The following is a 19,539-nucleotide window of genomic DNA, read 5'->3' as shown; positions in this document are numbered from 1 at the left end:
TTTGCAATCATTTGCTATTATTTACAAGGCTCTAATGAACATCTTAGGTTGTTAATAATTGTGCCATCCTAAATTATTTCCTGTTGAATAAATCCTAAAAGCAAAAACGATGGGATTCTTTACAACCATTGATTGTTTAAATTAATTTCCGCTACACTCTCACAAAAATATGTCATTGTGGAACTTTCCAGAACGCTTGGTGAGATGCAGAGAAGTAGTGGCTGCCCAAGCTGCGCCCAGCAACGCGCTCCTTCCTGCTCCCTCACACCGGCCTTGGGCCTCTCACCAGCTGTAGAAAATGGTGAAAGAAACCACTTACTATGGTGTTTTGGGGGTCAAACTCAATGTCACCCAGGAGGAGCTGGAAAAGGCCTAGAGGAAACTGGCCTTGCCACCCTGATAAGAATCCAAATGAAAAAGAGAAGTTTAAACAGATTTCTCAAGCTTATGAAGTGCTCTCTGATGCAAAGAAAAGGGAATTATATGACAAAGGAGAACAGGCAATCAAAGAAGGGGAAGCTGGTGGTGGTTTTGGCTCTCCCATGGACATCTCTGATATGTTTTTTTGGAGGAGGAAGGATGGAGAGAGAAAGGAGAGGTAAAAATGTTGTACATCAGCTCTCAGTAACCTTAGAAGATTTATATAATGGTGCAACAAGAAAACTAGCTCTGCAAAGGAATGTGATTTGCAATAAATGTGAAGGCCAAGGTGCTAAGAAAGGAGCAAATGTCCCAAATGCCAAGGTACTGGAATGCCAATAAGAATTCATCAGATAGGACCTGCAATGGTTCAGCAAATTCAATCTGTGTGCATGGAGTGCCAGGGCCATAGGGAACGGATCAGTCCTAAAGATAGATGTAAAAGCTACAACGGAAGGAAGATAGTTCGAGAGAAGAAGATTCTAGAAGTGCTTATTGACAAAGGCATGAAAGATGGCCAGAAGATAACATTTCACGGTGAGGGAGACCAAGAACCAGGACTGGAACCAAGAGATATTATCATTGTTTTAGATCAGAAGGACCATGATGTTTTTACTCGACGAGAAGATCTTCTCATATGTATGGATATACAGCTGGTTGAAGCCCTGTGTGGCTTTCAAAAGCCAGTATCTACTCTTGACAACCGAACCATCGTCATCACCTCTCATCCAGGTCAGACTGTCAAGCATGGGGATATCAAGTGTGTGCTAAACGAAGGCATGCCAATTTATCGTACACCATACGAGAAGGGTCACCTAATCATCAAATTTAAGGTAAACTTCCCCGAGAACGGCTTTCTCTCTCCTGATAAACTTTCTTTGCTGGAGAAACTCCTACCTGAGAGGAAGGAAGTAGAAGAGACTGATGAATTGGACCAGGTGGAACTGGTGGACTTTGATCCCAATCAGGAAAGATGGCGCCATTACAATGGGGAAGCATATGAGGATGATGAACATCATCATCTTAGGGGTGGTGTTCAGTGTCAGACCTCTTAATGGGGCCAGTGAATAACCCGCTGCCATTTTATATGCAGTAGTGAATGGGTGAAGGACTATAATCATAGCTCACTATTGATAGTGAGCTCAGCTATTGTTTTTGATTTAATATTCAACTATAGTAATGTTTTAAAAGTTAAACGAAGAATAAACTCAAATATTAAAGCCCAAAAAAAAAAAACCCAAACAAAAATATGTCATTGCTTCTAATAGTTTTTCAGGTGAAGCTCTTGAACTTTTCCAGAATTCTTCCACCCCTAGAGTGTTAAACTCCAATATTCAATACTTTCAAAATACTCTTCTACCCTTTGAAGACTCTTGTACCCTTGCTCCTTTTACACATGTTCTAGACTATTCAGCTTTATTTTTTTTAAAGATTTATTTATTCATGAGAGACACAGAGAGAGAGAGGCAGAGACATAGGCAGAGGGAGAAGCAGGCTCCATGCAGGGAGCCCGATGTGGGACTCGATCCTTGGACCGGATCATGCCTGGAGCCAAAGGCAGACACTCAACTGTTGAGCCACCCAGGCATCCCTAGATGACTCAGCTTTAATGCCTGTCTATCTGCTCCATCTTATAGTCACTCCCTTCTCTATCTAGTCAGGATCCCATAATTCATTATCTTGGTTGCTCTCCAACATCCTTAACCCTTGTTCCTATTTCCTATATCTGGTAAAACTAAATTTCAGATCAACCTAAGACCGAGATTTCTATGCTTTAGGGACTTAGCTGGCAGTGCTTACTGGCCTTTCCTACAGACTTCAAAGCAAGAAGAAAAAGTTGAGCCAGCGCCAAGACAAACTGAAGAGGTAGTTTTATACTGTGCACCAATCACCTCTTACAGCTTCCCTGGTCTGTTCTCTGTCTTATTTCCCCAGAGATGATATTTTAAGTCTTCAGCTCATTCCTTAAACACACTACTCCACACTCTCCTTTCTCACTCACAAGAGATAATTTCAGGATTTTATAGAAAAAATAGAAGACATTAAAGGGGGAAGTATCTCCCTTCTCTCCATGCTCCCCCCCCCCCCTTCGAAGTTACAAACATCTTTGTCTCCATTCCTCCAGTGAAAGGGATGTAAAGAAGACACTGGCTCTTCTGCTTAAGCTCTTTGAAGGACTTCCCTGCTGCTTTAAGATCAGCTCTTAAGGTGACCTACAGTGTTCTTGGTGATTTGAGCCTTTGCAGCCTCATTTTTATGTCTCTTCACTTCCATTTATAGTTTATACTCCAAATCAATTCCCTGATTTGCCACATTTGTCCTAATATCTTAATCATCTTTTTAAAATGCATTTATTCCCCTTCCCTTTACCAGTATACCTCCTATATTTTTACGACTCAGCTCAGATGTAATATTTTCTAGAAAATCTTCCTAGACTCCTCAGGCTTGGTTGGATGTCCCTTCTAGATGATCTTATGGATCTTTTTGTTAGACTTTAACCATAGCATTTATCACATAGTACACGATAACCTGTTTCATATAATCTATTCCATTAATTAAAATAATTAATGAATAAACTGGCTTATATTTGTTGTTTGGTTTATTATCTTTTTCTAATTTTTTTATATCTTACTCTCGATATGTTTCAGAGTTTCTAATGCAGATGCTTTGATTTGAAAATATAATCAGATTAACTGATCATAATGATTTTTGTCCCCCAAAGAATTCTTCATTCTCATGCTTTCTTACTAAACATACATGCTGCATTTGAGATGGAGGGTGATCTGCTAAAAATCATCTGCTTATAAACTAAGAGCTACATAAACAACCATTAATCAATACCGTTTTATGATTTTTTATTTTAATGCCATAATAAAATAAAATATTATTTTTATGTTTTCAAGTTAACTAAAATATTCTTTGTGTGATACATATTTCTTCCTATCAGTCATAAATGTAAGGTAGCATTACAAAGACTAGTAGTAGGTTCCAACTTTGACCTATGTTTTATCTATGATTGCAAAATATATTTTATATGTGAAATATTTTTTTCCCTCAAGACAAATGCTTCAATGCATTTTTTTTCCTTAAGAAGAAAGGATAATAGAGCAGCTCTATAGCATAGAAGAAAGCATATAGCAGTGTCATGTGAATCCAAATTTGGAAGGAGAAATAAATGTCTGTTCCAAGGTTCAAGACTTGATATAATCAACAATAAACATAGGAACAATTTTAGATTTGGAATAGAATTTTAACAGCGTCCTCTAAAATGAGTTGTAAAAGGATTCAATGCTACATCATGGTTGGAAACAGAGAATTGTACTTTTATGACCTGATGGCTTAACCAATATGGAAATTTCTACAACTATCTACTCTGCACTAGGATATGAAGATGCAGGACTCCAAGTTATCATTTTGACATTTGCAATATCATTTAAATAGAAAAAGAAGTCAACCTCCACATTTAAGTAACTATTAAAATATAGTTGAAGTTGACTATTCCAAGAAATTCAAATGTTATTTCCTGACAAATTCAAGAATTAAGTTAATAGGATGTTAATTTATTTGGCTATAAAAATTAATTTTTGAGCAGATGTCTAGGTTTTTTTATGCTATTTACTATCTGACAGTTTAAAAATACTTATTAAGAATCTGCTATATGGCAGGCACTGTTTGGCACTGGGCTAAGAGCATAAGTAAGATAGAGTTTGGCATCTTTGGATGTCATCATGGAATTCAGAAGCAGCTACCTAAAACAAGTTCAATACAATGTAGTTAAGTGTAATAACATCTAAGAACTAAAAGAGTTATTGAAATGTCAAGAAAAAATATAACATTGATTGAACTAAAATTCAGTTCAAAGGTATAATTCAAGTTCATTCAAGATGAACAGAAAGGGGAAAGGTATGCGCAAATGAGGCAGGCTGAAGACAGTACAAATTTAGATCCGTACCAAATATAGGCATCTGTAAGCACTGTAAGTCAACCATAATCCTTGACATATGTGGTTACAAAGGACAAATTAAACTAGTACTACTTTTAGTTACTCTTTACCTAAATACCAGACACTATAATTTAACATACCTTACCCCTAACTTATGTTATTCATTCTGGAAGGTGAGATAGACAGCTACCTATCTCAGAAGCTTAAGGGAGTTAACTTCCAAGTGAGAGCACAATACACACATCAATCATATTTTCAACACTAAAAATCTAAAGTATTACATCTTACCTCTTGCCTTGCTAGTTACCACCCATCATCTCAAAATATAACCATGTGGTCATCATGAATCAGTGCTTCCGTGACTTAACACTGCAGTCAAGGCTCATAGAGGATTTATTTTAAAAATATTTTTTTCTGAAAAGATTGATTTATAATTGGTAAATTATTAACGAATTATAATTGCACTTTGGAATAAAATTGTGTTTGTTATCATAAAAAATAAAAGAGTGGAATTAATGTTAAGAAAAAAGGATGTTAAGAACAAGCAATAGCTGAGTGCTGCCCACAATGGGGGTAATGACATAAGACAAGGCATAAAATATGAGGGAAGGTATACAACACACAAGCCACAAAGTTTTATAAGCCTACAATGATGTCACACTACCAGCAAAATTATAAAGCGATTCCGTTCTTGTACATAAATATTTTTAAATGTTAATATGTCCTTTTTCTGGAATACTGCACAAGAGTATGCCATATGTATTTAGAACTCCTCAGGACATTTGGTAGAGAGCAAAATGGCTAAGCAGATTACAGTGAATTCAGGAAAAGAAAATGCTATCCATAAAAACAAAAATGAAAATGACTCCTATCATCAAGGAGCATTTAAAAATTTTAAAAATGTACTCCAATGTTTATATTATCCATAGCAGGGTTTAGAAAATGCTGTGAAAATGACATCTTGTAATATCCCCTTATCTGCTCTATGAGTCATTGCTACATAATTTAGGGATGGGAAAAAAAAAACAGCTTTTACTGCTTTTATTAACGCAGAGCAAATACAACTTCCAAACCCTGTATTACATTTATTCATCCGAATGACAATTGGAAAGGAAACGAAGATTCTAAAAGTGTTAAAGTTGTGCTTGGCTATGAAAAAGGAATAAAATAAGATTTTTTTTTAGATAAGCATTTGCATTGTCAGTACAAAAATAAAACAGAGATTCTGAATTTTAGATTAGCCCTTATATTTTCTGAGAGTTTTATAAATTCTGTGTATTGTAGAGAAATGTATGGATGCTCAAGGCAACTCCTTAAAATTGAACATCTACAGAGGGCAATTATCATAATTCACTATGAAATGCACTTTAATATCTTTGTCAGAGTCAAATGCCTAAATGATAGGGGATGAAATTGTTAAGAATTTTCTGACTAATGCAACTGCACTTATTCCCAAAGTTCCCACGATGCAGTGTTAACAAAAGATTGTTAATAATATGCTTTGCCCTTATGAATCTCAGTCACCTGTAAGTCAGCATATCTCTTGTTCAGTTGTATATTCCTGGCTCATAAAAGGGATGCAATAAATATTGAATTAATGACTAGAAAGAGATCAATAAATACTTAGAGCCTGTGTGATAAGCAATAAATCAGTCATCATTCTCTTTTGAACAAGGTCAACAATCCAGCCAGTACTTTCTTTCTTTTCTTTAAGATTTTATTTCTTTATTCATGAGAGACACAGAGAGAGAGGCAGAGACACAGGCAGAGGGAGAAGCAGGCTCCCCCCGGGGAGCCCAATGCGGGACTTGATCCCAGGATCCCGGGATCACGACCTGAGCTGAAGGTAAGACGCTCAACCCCTGAGCCACCCAGGTGTCCCAGATGTGGAAATTTATAGAGAAATTGACTTACGGATGATTTCAGCCAAGTTGAGTTAGAGCTCCAAAAAGCAAGAAATTGAATAATTAACTCATTAATGTTTAAGAAAATAGGTAAATATAAGGAAGCTTTTGATATCTGATCCTCCTAAAGGTTTCTGATTGATTTTGTGTTCTACTAGATTTAGTTTAAATCTGTTTTCTGTTATTTAAATCCTCTATGACAGAATTCTTCAATATGAAGAAAGTGGTCCACAATCCCATAAAATACTATATTTTCTCTACAAATACCCAAATCTGAACAATTTGGGGTGCTTAAATGAGCAAAAATCAGTTCTTTTGGGAGACGGCTAAGTTGCAGATTTAGTCTATTCTAATTTGTTTTCCTTTGCTCTGATTAGAGGTTTCTTTTCCTCTCATACTATGCTCTTTTTAACTATTAGAAAAAAAAAATAATCCCACTTTTCTGGTTTGGTATTCCACACTAAATGCCTTATCTTTTAGGCCAGACTCAAGGTATTCCTTATCCAGTCCTGAAACCCTGAACAATTTCAATAAGAAAAAAAGGGTTAACATGAAGAAAGAACAGCCTGGTTTGAAATGACTTTAGCTGAACAATCAGGGGAGACCAATTAACTCAGTCAGAGATTTTACTCCCATTATAGGCCTCTACTTCAGAACTGTTCCCCAATCAATGTTCCCAAATTTGTTTGATGCTTGGCTCATTTTGTTCCCCTTTGCATGGCAGTGCGTTTTATATTACACTATGTATAGCTTTCCCAATTGAGTCCATATAAAATAGCTTGTTTCAGATAATATGAATCTTTTATGCATTAATTTCGTCTTTCTGAAGCTGTGTATCCTAGTTTCTGGCAGAGCAAAACCTGCTGTACACAATTGTTGGCTTTTATTCATTCACAAAATAAAGATTTCCTAAGTACCTCCCACGTGCCTGGCACTGTGCTGGGAACAGGGATTCAGAAATGAATGAAACATAATCTGGTCTCTGACAAAGCTGTAACTCTATTATAAGGGAGAATTACAGGATAAAAAAGGTACCAAAGACTAAACGTTAAGGGAGAGCTTCCTGAAGATTTTGATGTGCGAGTCAGTTCTTAACCTGGGTGAGAAGGAAAACACCAAGTGAGGGGGGACACCAACAGGTGCCATCAAAGATTCGGCTGGTGCCTGTGGCCGGTCAGTTGAATGATCACCAGTCCCAGGCCTCTGGCTCCCAGTTTTAACTCCAGTTTCCATCTGGGACAAGGACATGACCCTGAACACCAGTCAGGTTGATGTGAAACGTGAGGGTCTTTATCAATCTTTCCATCATTCCCGCCTCCACTTTAACTATCGGTCCTCAACCTAGCAATGGTTTCAGGTGGTCTGTGAAGCCCACTAAAGTTGTATGTAGCAGTCTGAATGTATGTGCAATTTTCTGGGGAGACTTCGAAAGCTCTTATCAAACTTTCAAAAAGGTTTGCCCCATGCCTCACCTCCCTAAACAACAACAACAACAACAAAAACCAGAAAACTTTTAGATCTCTAATGGCATGTCTTACCTGATGCTGACTGCTACCATCACAACCTTGCATCTGTAGAGTGTGACTCTGGTCTGGCTAAGCATTCTGTTCACAAAGCCTTCCCTACCTGGAAGAAGTTCTCTCTCTCTCTCTCTCTTGCTGGTACCCACCTGGCAGGACCCTCACGTCACAGTATATTCATTTGGTTCCTGGTAGTAGCATTCAGCCTACCCTGACCAGAGTTATGCTACTTCTGACATTGGAATTTTGCAAGTACACGAAATTCATTTATTGTATCTAATCCTAAGCATGATTTTGCAACTGAATCTTAACGTCTGCCAGTCTTATATTGAAGACTGAATTGGTCTACACCTGGGTTTGGCAAAAACAAACAAACAGATAAATAAAATGGTACAAGATTTTGCAAAGAGAAAAGGCAAAGTTTCATTTCCACTTAAGGTTCTACAACGTTCTCTTTGTCTGCTTATACCTACATGCTCCCAAAGTGCATAAGATTTTTTTTAAAACCAATGAAACTCATTTGAGATGATATTAATGAAACTAGCAGGCTTATTTAATTCCTTTCTGAATAAGAGATGCTCATGTCATTGACACTGTGCCCCCAAAGAAGGACAATATTACCATCAGTCTGAGACAATTGTTCGAGACTAAATTAAGTGTCCTTTCCTTTCCCTGGCTGCCTTAGCACTTTGAGTATATTTCTCTGATTGCAGTTTCTTGTTTGGACTGTGTGCATATTATATGTGTTCATTTCTCTCTCTTGTTAGCTTTTAAACCCTTGGGTTTGGACTCTGGCTTGATATTGTTTATATTCCTTACCCCTGAAACGTATTCTTGGTATGCAGTTTAACAAACTTAATAGGATAAATTAAGAGTATGATAAAATGTTGTTTCCTTACCAATCACCATAACCATATTCATTGTTCTCTCAGTGGTTACTTTCACAGATATCATGTCTCAAGTCGCAATACTGAAGAGTCTCTAGGAAACTGTTAAGCACCTCTGGATGTTGTCCTTGTAAACAGCTAAGAACTCTAATTGTCTAAATATGTGTACACACACCCTCACACACATACCTCTGCATGTGTAAAAATATTACTTATTCATATAAAGTAATATAATGTAATACAATATCACATATCAAGGAATTAAAAAGAGAATTATTTGCCGCAGAAGTATCAAATTCTATGACGGTCTAATTCTTTAAAAGCTCTGATAAGACACAGTATGAAATACTGCACTGTACCTATTTTAAGCAGTATACTCAAATCAGATAAAAGCGGTCCCTTTAAATCAAATTTATAAGAGCAGAAGATCGATTAACTTTTCCACTGAGGAAAAATTTCTAAAAATGACTTAATTATAAGTACATACATATACAGAAATGCAAAGAAGAAAATTTTTCTTTTAGATCTTTGCATCTAATCATCTATTATTAGATCATTTATATTTAGAAAAGTCAAGGTCAAGAAAGAAGCATAGAAAAATAGATGGAAAGTTCAAGACCGAGTACAATAATGTTGTGTGAATACAACACAATTCTGAGAGCCATCGCAAAATTTCCTTAACTCTTAAAAAAATTTTCAACTGGCTGAGACTCATAATGTAAACACAAGATTATAGTATCTTCCTTCCAAATAGTTCTGTCAAGAGCTAATTTATTTCAACATACCAAATCTATATTAATAACTAATGTTTCCCTATTTCTTACCAGTGGGAGGAGAACCAAAATAAATTCATAATATGAACAAGAAAATCATATACTGCTGAGCTTCAAAATACTGGCAACAAATCTAACCACAGTAAATTCTGTCCCTTAACTTATAACTGGTACATTTATATACTTTAAAACAGCTGCATCTTATTTTAGGATATAAACAATTATTATTGAGATCAGGAAAGCCGAATGAACTACAGACCTGAAGGCTCTGGCAGCACAAAACTCTGTTAGAGCTCTAGTTAGCAACTTAGGAAAAAAAGAAGTGTCAACAACCAGCCAACTGTCACCCTGAACAAAGTTGGAAAGGTCAATATGATGCTTTGATGGTTAGACAGACTGCCTTATGGGTAAGAAACTTTTTTAAAAAGCATCTATAGAAAAAAGGAAGAATTGCACAGCCATATCTATGGGGAACCATTTATTAAATGGGTCAAGGAACACATATTTCAAGTAAGACTGTTGGCAATAAAGGGCATAGATTCAGCCTGTAATAAACATCAGCCTGATGTTCACTGAAATAACACTGTCAGGGCTGCCCTTTAGAACATTGATCCAGCACTGGTAAATATTGGATACAAGAACAGTTTGGCAAGTGAAAACCATGGGCATTTTGTAATTGTATTACAAGAAAAAACAAAGTACCAAGTGGAAAGCAGTAAGGAGTGACAAGTCATTGCCAAGTGTCCTTAATTTTGAGATGCTAGCGAAAATCTCTTAGCCATGAGGCATGTGTGTCTGGTAGCATCGACTAATATTAAAAGCATCCATTTTAATATATTAAAGATAGCAAAACCAAATGAACAAAATTTGAATTTTTTTTTGTTATTCCAAGTCCTTCGATGCTCCCTCTCACAGCAAGAGTTATTGCGGTGATCTTAAAGTTGCACCTTTTCTACCAGCTGCTCAAAATTCAAACCTCATAATCCAATATTGAAATAAAGCATTACCGAAGCCAGATCTTAATTCATGGTTTCGCTCAACAGTTTGGCAAGTGCGTCCACTACGTACACAGATGAAATAAATATGATTAAACTGAGAGTGTCATGTGAATCCCATTGATCAATGTTGCCTTTGGGCTTCAGACCAATTATACTGGAGTCATAGAAATTTCTTAGCATACCACTGTATCAACATTTCCCTCTCCCTCTCCTGGATTTACTTTCTTATCGCTATCTGAATTAGGGAAATAGCTTAAAGCTTGATGGGAACACTGAACCAATAATAAAAGCTTATAAAAGATGACCAGATATTCACCATCTTACCACAAAACCCAGCAAAGTAGCTGGAATATTGGAGGACTGGAAGTGGATTCAAGAGGGAACTGAATCAAGGCCAAATTTCACCCATAGTGACTCACTTCTACTTTCTTTGGCTAGAATTCATCACATCAACTCAAATAGGAAAAAGAGGAGATGATGTCAGAATTCTCCTAAGGTCTGAGAGCTCTTGGCTTGTTAAGGCGCCACATAAACAGAGCTCATCCTTGCTGTAGAAATGTGTAAAAAGGAAAGAAGGTAGATTATCAAACGCTCAATGTCTTTTTGGAACATGAAATTTGGCAGCTGTTAAATTGAGTCACTTGATAGAATCTTTAAAAAATTTTCACCCCTTTTGCCCAGAAAATTGGAAAAATGAAGCATAATGAAACAGGACTTAATAAGATGTTATTTTCTTGCCGTTTAAAGTTAAATAAAATTCCATAAAGTGCCTAAACTTTTGCATGAAATACACGTGGGAAAAAATGTAAGGATTTTTGCTCTTTTATAGGCCTTCAAAAAAGCAATTTAAAATTGAATAAAAAAGAAAGATATTATCTGAACTGTAGGTATTGTGAAAATTGTACTGAGAAAATTAAAATACTAGTTTGCGCCGCAGCCATAAATTACTAAACTAATTATCTAGTAGCAGGCATAACTGAATCATTCAAAGGGGTAATTAGCAATCAGACATAATGAGTGCTGCTACTATTTCTTGTCATACTGTATTTAGCTTCCATGCAGCCTGAAGGAACTGAATTATTTCCTATCCTTCTCAGAGGGCATTACTGCTATATTGAGTGCATCAGCCCATATTATTACTCCCAGAAGTTTAATTCTTCACTGGACTGCACATTTCTGATTTCCCCTGTCAAAAGTTTCCCAGTTCTCTCAGGTTCTTTAAAAGCAGTCATCTTCTTAGTCATCATTCCTTAATATATATGTAAACTGCATCAAAACCAAATTATAGATTTCCTTTGTTAGTTTGAATGAATTCTAATGAATTCTGATTTAGTAGCTTCGGCTATATCATTTTAAATGGTATTTTCTGGAGTAATAGCTAAAGTTTTGTTTATTATAAATCAAAATACCTGGAGAACGTTTCAGAATATATATATATTTTTAAACAAAATCATGAACAATGCTCTCATTCTTTTTTCTTTTTTTTTTTTTTCTTCTTTTTCTGAACAGCTTCTGCAGGCTCAGACTCAGGCCTGTGTCCTGAGACATGGAAATGAGTAAGACATGGTCCCTGCATCAAGAATCACACAGTCTATTAAAAAGAGATATGTACTTAATATTTGCATGGGGGAAAGGCTACCAATGAGGCAAATGAGAGCAATGGCATGTATCAGCACGCTATCCTCTGCCCTTTCCCTCACTGCCTCTTTATGTTATGAGCCAATGTGAAAGATTAGGTGGAGGACTAGAATCGATAAATGCAAATCAATTAGGAGAAAGAGTTTATTTTTGAGAAAAAAAAATTAATTCAGTCCACTTTTTTTTTTTTTTAATTCAGTTGAAGTTTACTAAACACCCACTACATGAAAATGCATTGGTTCTGAACCTTTGCTTCAGAAAGCTCACGTTCCGAGTTACTGATCAAAATTCTCAGGTGGAGCAGAGCTGGGGAGCCAGGCCTGGGAACCACTGCATGAAGGCACTGAACAGCTTTAAAAGCAGCAAATCCCTTGCTCAGTCCCCCCGTTTAGCCAAAGAATGTGTGGGGACATTTATGGTAGAAGGCAGGCTACAACTCTAAAGGAAAGGGTTTTGAATAATGAGAAAGAGCTTTGCAAGCAGCACTCAAAGAGGATCATATGCTTTTATTTTCCAGAACCCATCAAGGAACATAGCATCCCTGTCTCTCTCTGCTGCGAAGGGTGCTAAGTGCTTCAAAGCCCACCACTTTTGCATCTGGGGAGAGGACTGCATCTCTTGCAATCCTGTTCTGTCTGAACTCAAACAGCACTGAACAAAAACAAAAAGAAAGATTGATAGAAATACAGACATATTTTGGGAGATGCAAAGTTCTGTCTTTAAGGACTTAGGTTTTAATATCCTGAGAGGACATCCTTCTGCAATTAGCACAGAAACAGTGAGACGGGGAAGAAAATCAAACCGTTCACGAGCAAGACCTGTGGTATGAGCTTAATATTCTGGTTTCATTATTTGGACAGGACAGGATCACAAGTCAGCTGGATACTTGCATATTATCATTACATTTGAAGATAAAAGTGGCCCATTATACTGCTTCAGATTCTGAATGTCTTTTGAAATGGTGCAAAGCAGAGGGAAAGGGGGAAGAAGTAAACAAGAGCCCAGCATCCACCATGCAGCAAGCATAACACTCAAAGCTTTTAAATGCAGAGACATACATGAAGCTATCAGGAGATTCCAGGTCCAGGTTTCACCGTAAGAAAACCAACCAGCTCTGGGATCCCTGTGTGGCGCAGCGGTTTAGCGCCTGCCTTTGGCCCAGGGCGCGGTCCTGGAGACCCGGGATCGAATCCCACGTCGGGCTCCGGTGCATGGAGCCTGCTTCTCCCTCTGCCTGTGTCTCTGCCTCTCCCTCTCTCTCTCTCTCTCTCTCTGTGTGACTATCATAAATAAATAAAAATTTAAAAAAAAAAAAAAAAAAAAAAAAACAACCAACCAGCTCTACTGCTCACCCATGGATCACACAGAGAGGCCTCAGTCTGGGAGAGGTGAGGCCCCAAACCCTAACTCAAAGTACAAATCCTCAGGATTCAGGAAAGGCGTGCCAGCTGTTCTCCTTGTCTTCATTTGGGGCTTTTTACCTAACTAGGGTCAATGCTTCTCCAATCCAGAGAGTCACAGAGGCAATACTCTGAAGTTATTCCCCTACTGCAGAAAAAAAGAACTAGCTTCGAACAGTGCTTTGTTAAGTGAGAACAAATTCTAGTGTGACTATAATCCCGTATGCAGGTTGTTCATCATCTCTCTTCATAAACTGTGCACCATGCGAGGAGCCAGAACCTGAATTGAGGCAAAAAAAAAAATCTTTGTTTTTAAATTAACGTTATTTTTAACAAATCAAATGGAAACTCTGTGGGTTGTTCATCAATTCAAACGTTGTCAGCAACCAAACCACAAAACCTCTAACCTCTGCCTCGTGTATATATATATATATGCACACGGTCCCCCACTTAGACACAAACACCAACCATATAACACTTAGGAGAAGGAACTAGGCAATGTGGTGGGGTTGGTGAGCTGGAGTGTAGTTGGTAAAAATGCAACATCTCTTCTTCCCCTTCCTTACTAATTTATCTGTTTGAACAACCAGCACAACAAAAATTGGCATTGACTCTGGTTATTTGTGCATAATCACATTTACCTATTAAGCCATACAAAATCTTTCTCAATACAAATGCTATTGGACAGATTGAGGGCTCTTGCTGGCTGCTGATCATAAAATTTTGTACAATCTACCACCACTACCCATGATGCAATGTATATTATCAATATTTGTTTCCTTCATGTCTTTCTCAGTAGAATCTCTTTTTTTCCAGTACAGTTCACATGAAATGTTATATTAATTTCAGTTATCCAATATACTGATTCAATAATTCTATACATTACTCAGTCCTCCTCACCAATTTCCCCCATGCCCCCATCCATCTCCCCTCTGATAACCATCAGTTTGTTCTCTACAGTTAAGAGTCTGTTTTTTGGTTTGTCGCTTTTTTCCTCCTTGTTTATTTGTTTTGTTTCTTAAATTCCACATAAGAGTGAAATCCTATGGTATTTGTCTTTCTCCGACTGATTTATGTCACCTAGCATGATACTTTCTAGATCCATCCACATTGTTGCAAATCTTAAAACAATATTCAACACATAGAAGGCAAACATCAGGTGATCCTGAATGAACAAAACCATATGTGCATTTTTATTTCTGGCTGTCTACATCAATATACACCCATATTCATCTTCTTTTTTCATCTCTCCCTGAACAACGTGAACCAATTCTCTGTCCTGAGCTTCCCACAAAGGATCTTCACGTAATACCAAGTTTCTTGAAGCAAAAGGGATCTAATTACTACATTGCAGTCATTTAATAAATATTCTCTGTCTGACTGAAGAACGAAGGAATGATACCAGGCTGCAGCAATAAGAATTATTGCTCATTCTTAGCTTGACTTACCTACTCTCTCCAATGAATCAGGACTGGAATAAGGCATAGCATAAAGAGAAGGACTGGTCTATGGGCCACAGAGAGAGGACCTGTGTATGCTCTGAAATACAAAGTTCAGAAATAAAAGGAACCTCAGAGGTAAGCAAGTCATCTACACAGGTATCACTCAAAAAAGAGAGAAACCCAGGAGCATGATAAAAAGAAGCCAGGCATCCAGGCAAGAGGCTTCCACAACCAGAGCACATTCTGAGAAGGTAAAGAACGTGGCAGCTGCTCCCTCCAGGAGCCTGTGGCTCACCCTGAGTAGGGGCAGATGGCACATGAGTTCTCGGGGCAAAATGCAACACCAGCGACACAGGTAATGGAAAACAGTTACTGATATGTCAATTAGAGCCACAAACTGAAATGCCTCCAAGTCACACAAGTAATATACATGACTGAAGGAGGCCTGTGCAAAGAAATGTGGGCTGACAGGACTTGGAGGGGGAAGGAGAGCTCGTGCCTTGAATTTTCAGTTGATACAGCCTATGGTTTATGACTCCAGCAAAGGGCCAGGCTACCTGTGAATTATAGAAATTTAAAAATAATTATAATATACGAAGGGAGAAATTCCAGTGCAGGTTCTCAGACTAACTACCAGTATGGCACTGCCAAAATGTTTTAGTCTTTGCAGAATCATGGAAGATGAAACCGGGGTTCTAGCTTATTAATTATTCCTTAGTAGAAAATACTCCTTCCATGGCACCCCTCAGTCCCCGAACATCATGCTCATTTGAGGCTGTGCTTTCACAACCCTCACTCCCTGGGTCTATATTCACACCCTGACACCACCAGAGTCCTTTTCTGTCATTCCACAGACTGCCTTAATAATTAACACTCAAAGTGAGCCATGGAAATATGTCATTTCCCACAGATATGGTCCTGCAGAGAAGAAGTTTTAAAGCACTGATTTAGACTAATTACCTTATTATGCAGGTAAGAAAATAGACATTCCAAGAAGGAAAATGACTTGCCCAAGGCTATACAGGTACTCCTGACAGAGCCACGACTAAATCTTGTTCTTTTAATTCACAGCCTGGTATTAAGATGACCTTAAGAGACCCTTTTATAGATAGGTCTGGAAATATAACTATTAGGTCTTCCTTCTTTTTTTCCTTTTCTTTTCTTCTTTCTTTCTCTTTCTTCATTTCCTTCCTCCCTCCCTCCCTCCCTTTCCTTCCTTCCTTCCTTCCTTCCTTCCTTCCTTCCTTCCTTCCTTCCTTCCTTCTTTCTTTTCACTACACTTTCTCATGTACACACACACACTAACACAGAGGCATATGGAAGCACAGCATATAATTTTTCATTTAAAAAATAACTGTTTTTTATTCTTGGTTAGACCTTCTCGTTGTGGGCATTTCCAATAGTTCAATATGCATGCTGCTTCCTTGAGGAATGCAGAAACAATACACACAAAGAGTGTGCAGACCAAAACAGAGGAAAACCATGCATTTTAAGAAGTATAAGCACAGCTATCAAGCATGAGGAACATACAGAATATAAAGTTAATTGTGTGTATAGCTTGGAGTGCCAGTCAATTAAAATGTTACAAGGACTAATTTAATTTCTCCGGAGAGTTTTCAAAAACATCTAACAGCACATATAAAACACAAAAGAACAAGAGCTAAATTGGTTTTTCCTCTTCTCCTTGATATTGTCAATACAACTTTGAAATTCTATATTATTTATAGTTTTAAACACACAGTAGAATCAAATATCGATTTGTCTTTTTCAAAAAACTAGAATAATTTGCAGAAAAAAGAAAAATATTAAATAATTAAATAACTGTATACATAATATTATTTGAAAGCAAAAGGGCGTAGATGTGTGACATAGTTTGGCATAAAAAAAAAACACTTAAAATCATTGATTTTGTCACAAGAGGGAGCCCATGTTTTCCAGTCAAATCAAACACACTGTGAATAAATGAAATGAAGGTAATCTGATCCTGACTAAATATGAAACTGTAAGTTTCATAGCATAATTCATTATTGATAACAAAATATAAATTAATATTAAATATCAGTAGTTATCTCCTCTTCATTTCAGTTTATCTGGCTAAAAGATGAGAAAAATAACATTAAATGATTTATTTCCCAATAAGGTCTATGATATGCAGGGTGCAAATGAAGTCTATAATACAGTTTTAATACAAAAATTAAAAATTCAAATATACTGTTTGGGTACTGTGCTATAGAGTACAGACCAGTTATTCTTGGTTCATAATTATTTACTAAATATCCTTCTAGATTATCTTAAAATTTTCTAGAATAACAGTTGGGTAGATAGCAAACAAAAGGAAAAATATTGATTATCAAGTCATGTAGCTTCCTGAAAGATATTTAACTTCGACGAAATGATAACATCTATAAAGAAGGATGTTTAGCTACCTTTTAGCAGAGTTGTAAGAATTAATGAGATAGCCTGAGAACATTTGGAACTGACATTTGGTAATCGTTAATAAAAAGCAGTTTACCTTTTGAGTAAATATTATACAAGTTTCCCTGGTAATAAATCCATTTAAATCTCTTTCATAAAAATAAACCCCTTCCTGGTACCTAATTCCCTTTCTACCCACTGACTTCTAGCACCTATTCTTTCTTTTCTAATCTTAATATCTCAAAAGACTAGCATGTTACACTTTTATAATTCTTCCACTGTACCAAAATCTCTTGCATTCAAGGTACCAAAACTAAAGGACTTTTTCAGCCTTTATTTTACTCGATCTTTTTGAAGCTTATGATTCTTCTTCCCTCTGAAGCTTATTTCTCCTCTCTGATGATTCTTTCTGTTTCTTCCATAGGCTCTACTCTGATTATTAGTTATGCCCAGGGTTCAACCATGGACTTCCTGATTGTTCCACTTTATCTATGTCTCTAGAAATCTCTTCTTTCATAGTTTCACTACAACCTCTAGGAAGATAATACAGGCAGACAAATGGGTCGGCTAGCATGGTCTATCTAGCATACAAATCTAACCATTTCTCTTTCTTGGTACTCCTTACCTAGATAGAACCAGGTGCCTGAAAGGTCAACGTGTTTGTCCTTGCTGGTTCACGTATTATTGACTCATATGTTTTTTGCTTCATATTTTTATTTTAATTACTTATCCACAAAAAGATAAGTAAGACAAAACATAAAATTCCACTCCTCTAGCTTCTGTTGCAAAACTGAAAAAATGAAAATATTAGCTCCTCGATGTCGGCAATGAAGCAGAACTACATAACATGTTCACTTAGGTATGGCATATTTTCCCCAATTCATCGGTATCCTCAGCATACTTTACCAATTTGCTGTCATTGGAGGTCGCTTATTCATCATCAGCTTTGGGTTATTTTATTTAGCAGGCTAGAATTAAGAGGAAAGTAAAGCACTTTTTATATCTATGCCAATATCAAAAGTGGGAAAATTAAAGCGAAGCGCGGGGGTTATATAACTCAAAAAAAAAAAATTTCAAAGAAAGACATTCTTTGTCCAAAGAGTCAACTATTAGGGAATCAAGCCAGCTGCTTGATCCTGGGATGTTGTGATCACAGAGCATGGCCTGAGCACCCACTCTTGTTCCAACAGGGAATGAAGGGTTTTACAGGCAGACATGAGTGATTGTGCATGAAGCTCCAATATCCTAAGATCTTAATCTGTGATGAGATTCCCAGGCCATGTTTCACCACAAGGCAACCAACCAGCTGCTCTGATCACTGATGGATCAAACAGGGGCCTCAGGTTGAGAGGTGAGATCCCAAACATTAACTGAAAATAAAAATAACCGGGATATGGGGCTTCATTTGGTGCTTTTTACCTAACTAGCATTAATGATTCCCCAGTTCATAGAGTCACAAGGCAATATTCCTGGAAGTTATTTCCTTGTTGTAGAAGATCCTCTAATGGTGCTCTGTTGGGTAGAACCACTTGCTTCCTATGTAATGTTAGGCTTGTCACTTAACCTCCTTAGGTATGAGTTTCTGTTCTGTAAAGTGGGGCATAAATGTCCATCTCATAAACATTTCAGGGAGAATTAACCAACCAGAGTAGTACAGTCATTGTACTGTACCTTGCTTTACTGTGCTTCACAGATATTGTGGTTTTTTGTTTTGTTTTGTTTTACAAATCAAAGTTTTGTGGCAACCCTGCGTTGAGCAAGTCTATTGGTGCCATTTTTCCAAAAGTATTTGCCTATTTTGTGCCTGTGTCATGTTATGGTAATTCTTACAATATTTCAAACTTTTCCATTATTGTATTTGTTATGGTGATCTTGTAACTGTTTTGGGGCATTACAAAATGCCCCTGTATAAGATGGCAAACTTAATCAATAAGTGTGTGTGTCCTTACTGCTCCACCGACTGGCTAGTCCCCTGTCTCTCGTTCTCTCTTCAGGTTCCCTATTCCCTGAGACACAACAATATTGAAATCAGGTCAATTAACAATGCTACAATGGCCTCTAAGAGTTCAAGTGAAAGGAAGAGTCAACAACAGATACAGAGAACTTCATTGTTGTCTATTTTAAAAAATGACCACAACCACTTCAACCTTCAGCAATCACAACCCTCATCAGATAGTACCTATCAACACTGAGGCAAAG

The 19,539-nt window shown here is 37.1% G+C and overlaps 2 protein-coding genes across 15 annotated transcripts in view; one reads left to right on the top strand and one right to left on the bottom strand.

Annotated features, from left to right (window-relative positions):
- Window positions 1–19,539, bottom strand: part of RALYL (RALY RNA binding protein like) — a 712,238-nt gene that overhangs the window by 445,114 nt on the left and 247,585 nt on the right. The window lies entirely within an intron of this gene.
- LOC112650787 (dnaJ homolog subfamily A member 1-like) lies at window positions 753–1,475 on the top strand. Its single transcript, XM_035708407.2, has one exon. The coding sequence runs from the start codon at window positions 753–755 to the stop codon at window positions 1,473–1,475; it is 723 nt and encodes a 240-aa protein (XP_035564300.2).

This window comes from Canis lupus, chromosome 29, assembly GCF_003254725.2.
Source record: "Canis lupus dingo isolate Sandy chromosome 29, ASM325472v2, whole genome shotgun sequence".
Classification (NCBI taxonomy): domain Eukaryota; kingdom Metazoa; phylum Chordata; class Mammalia; order Carnivora; family Canidae; genus Canis; species Canis lupus.
The sequence above is the reverse complement of the archived record's forward strand: the minus strand, read 5'-3'. Positions and strand labels throughout refer to the sequence as shown.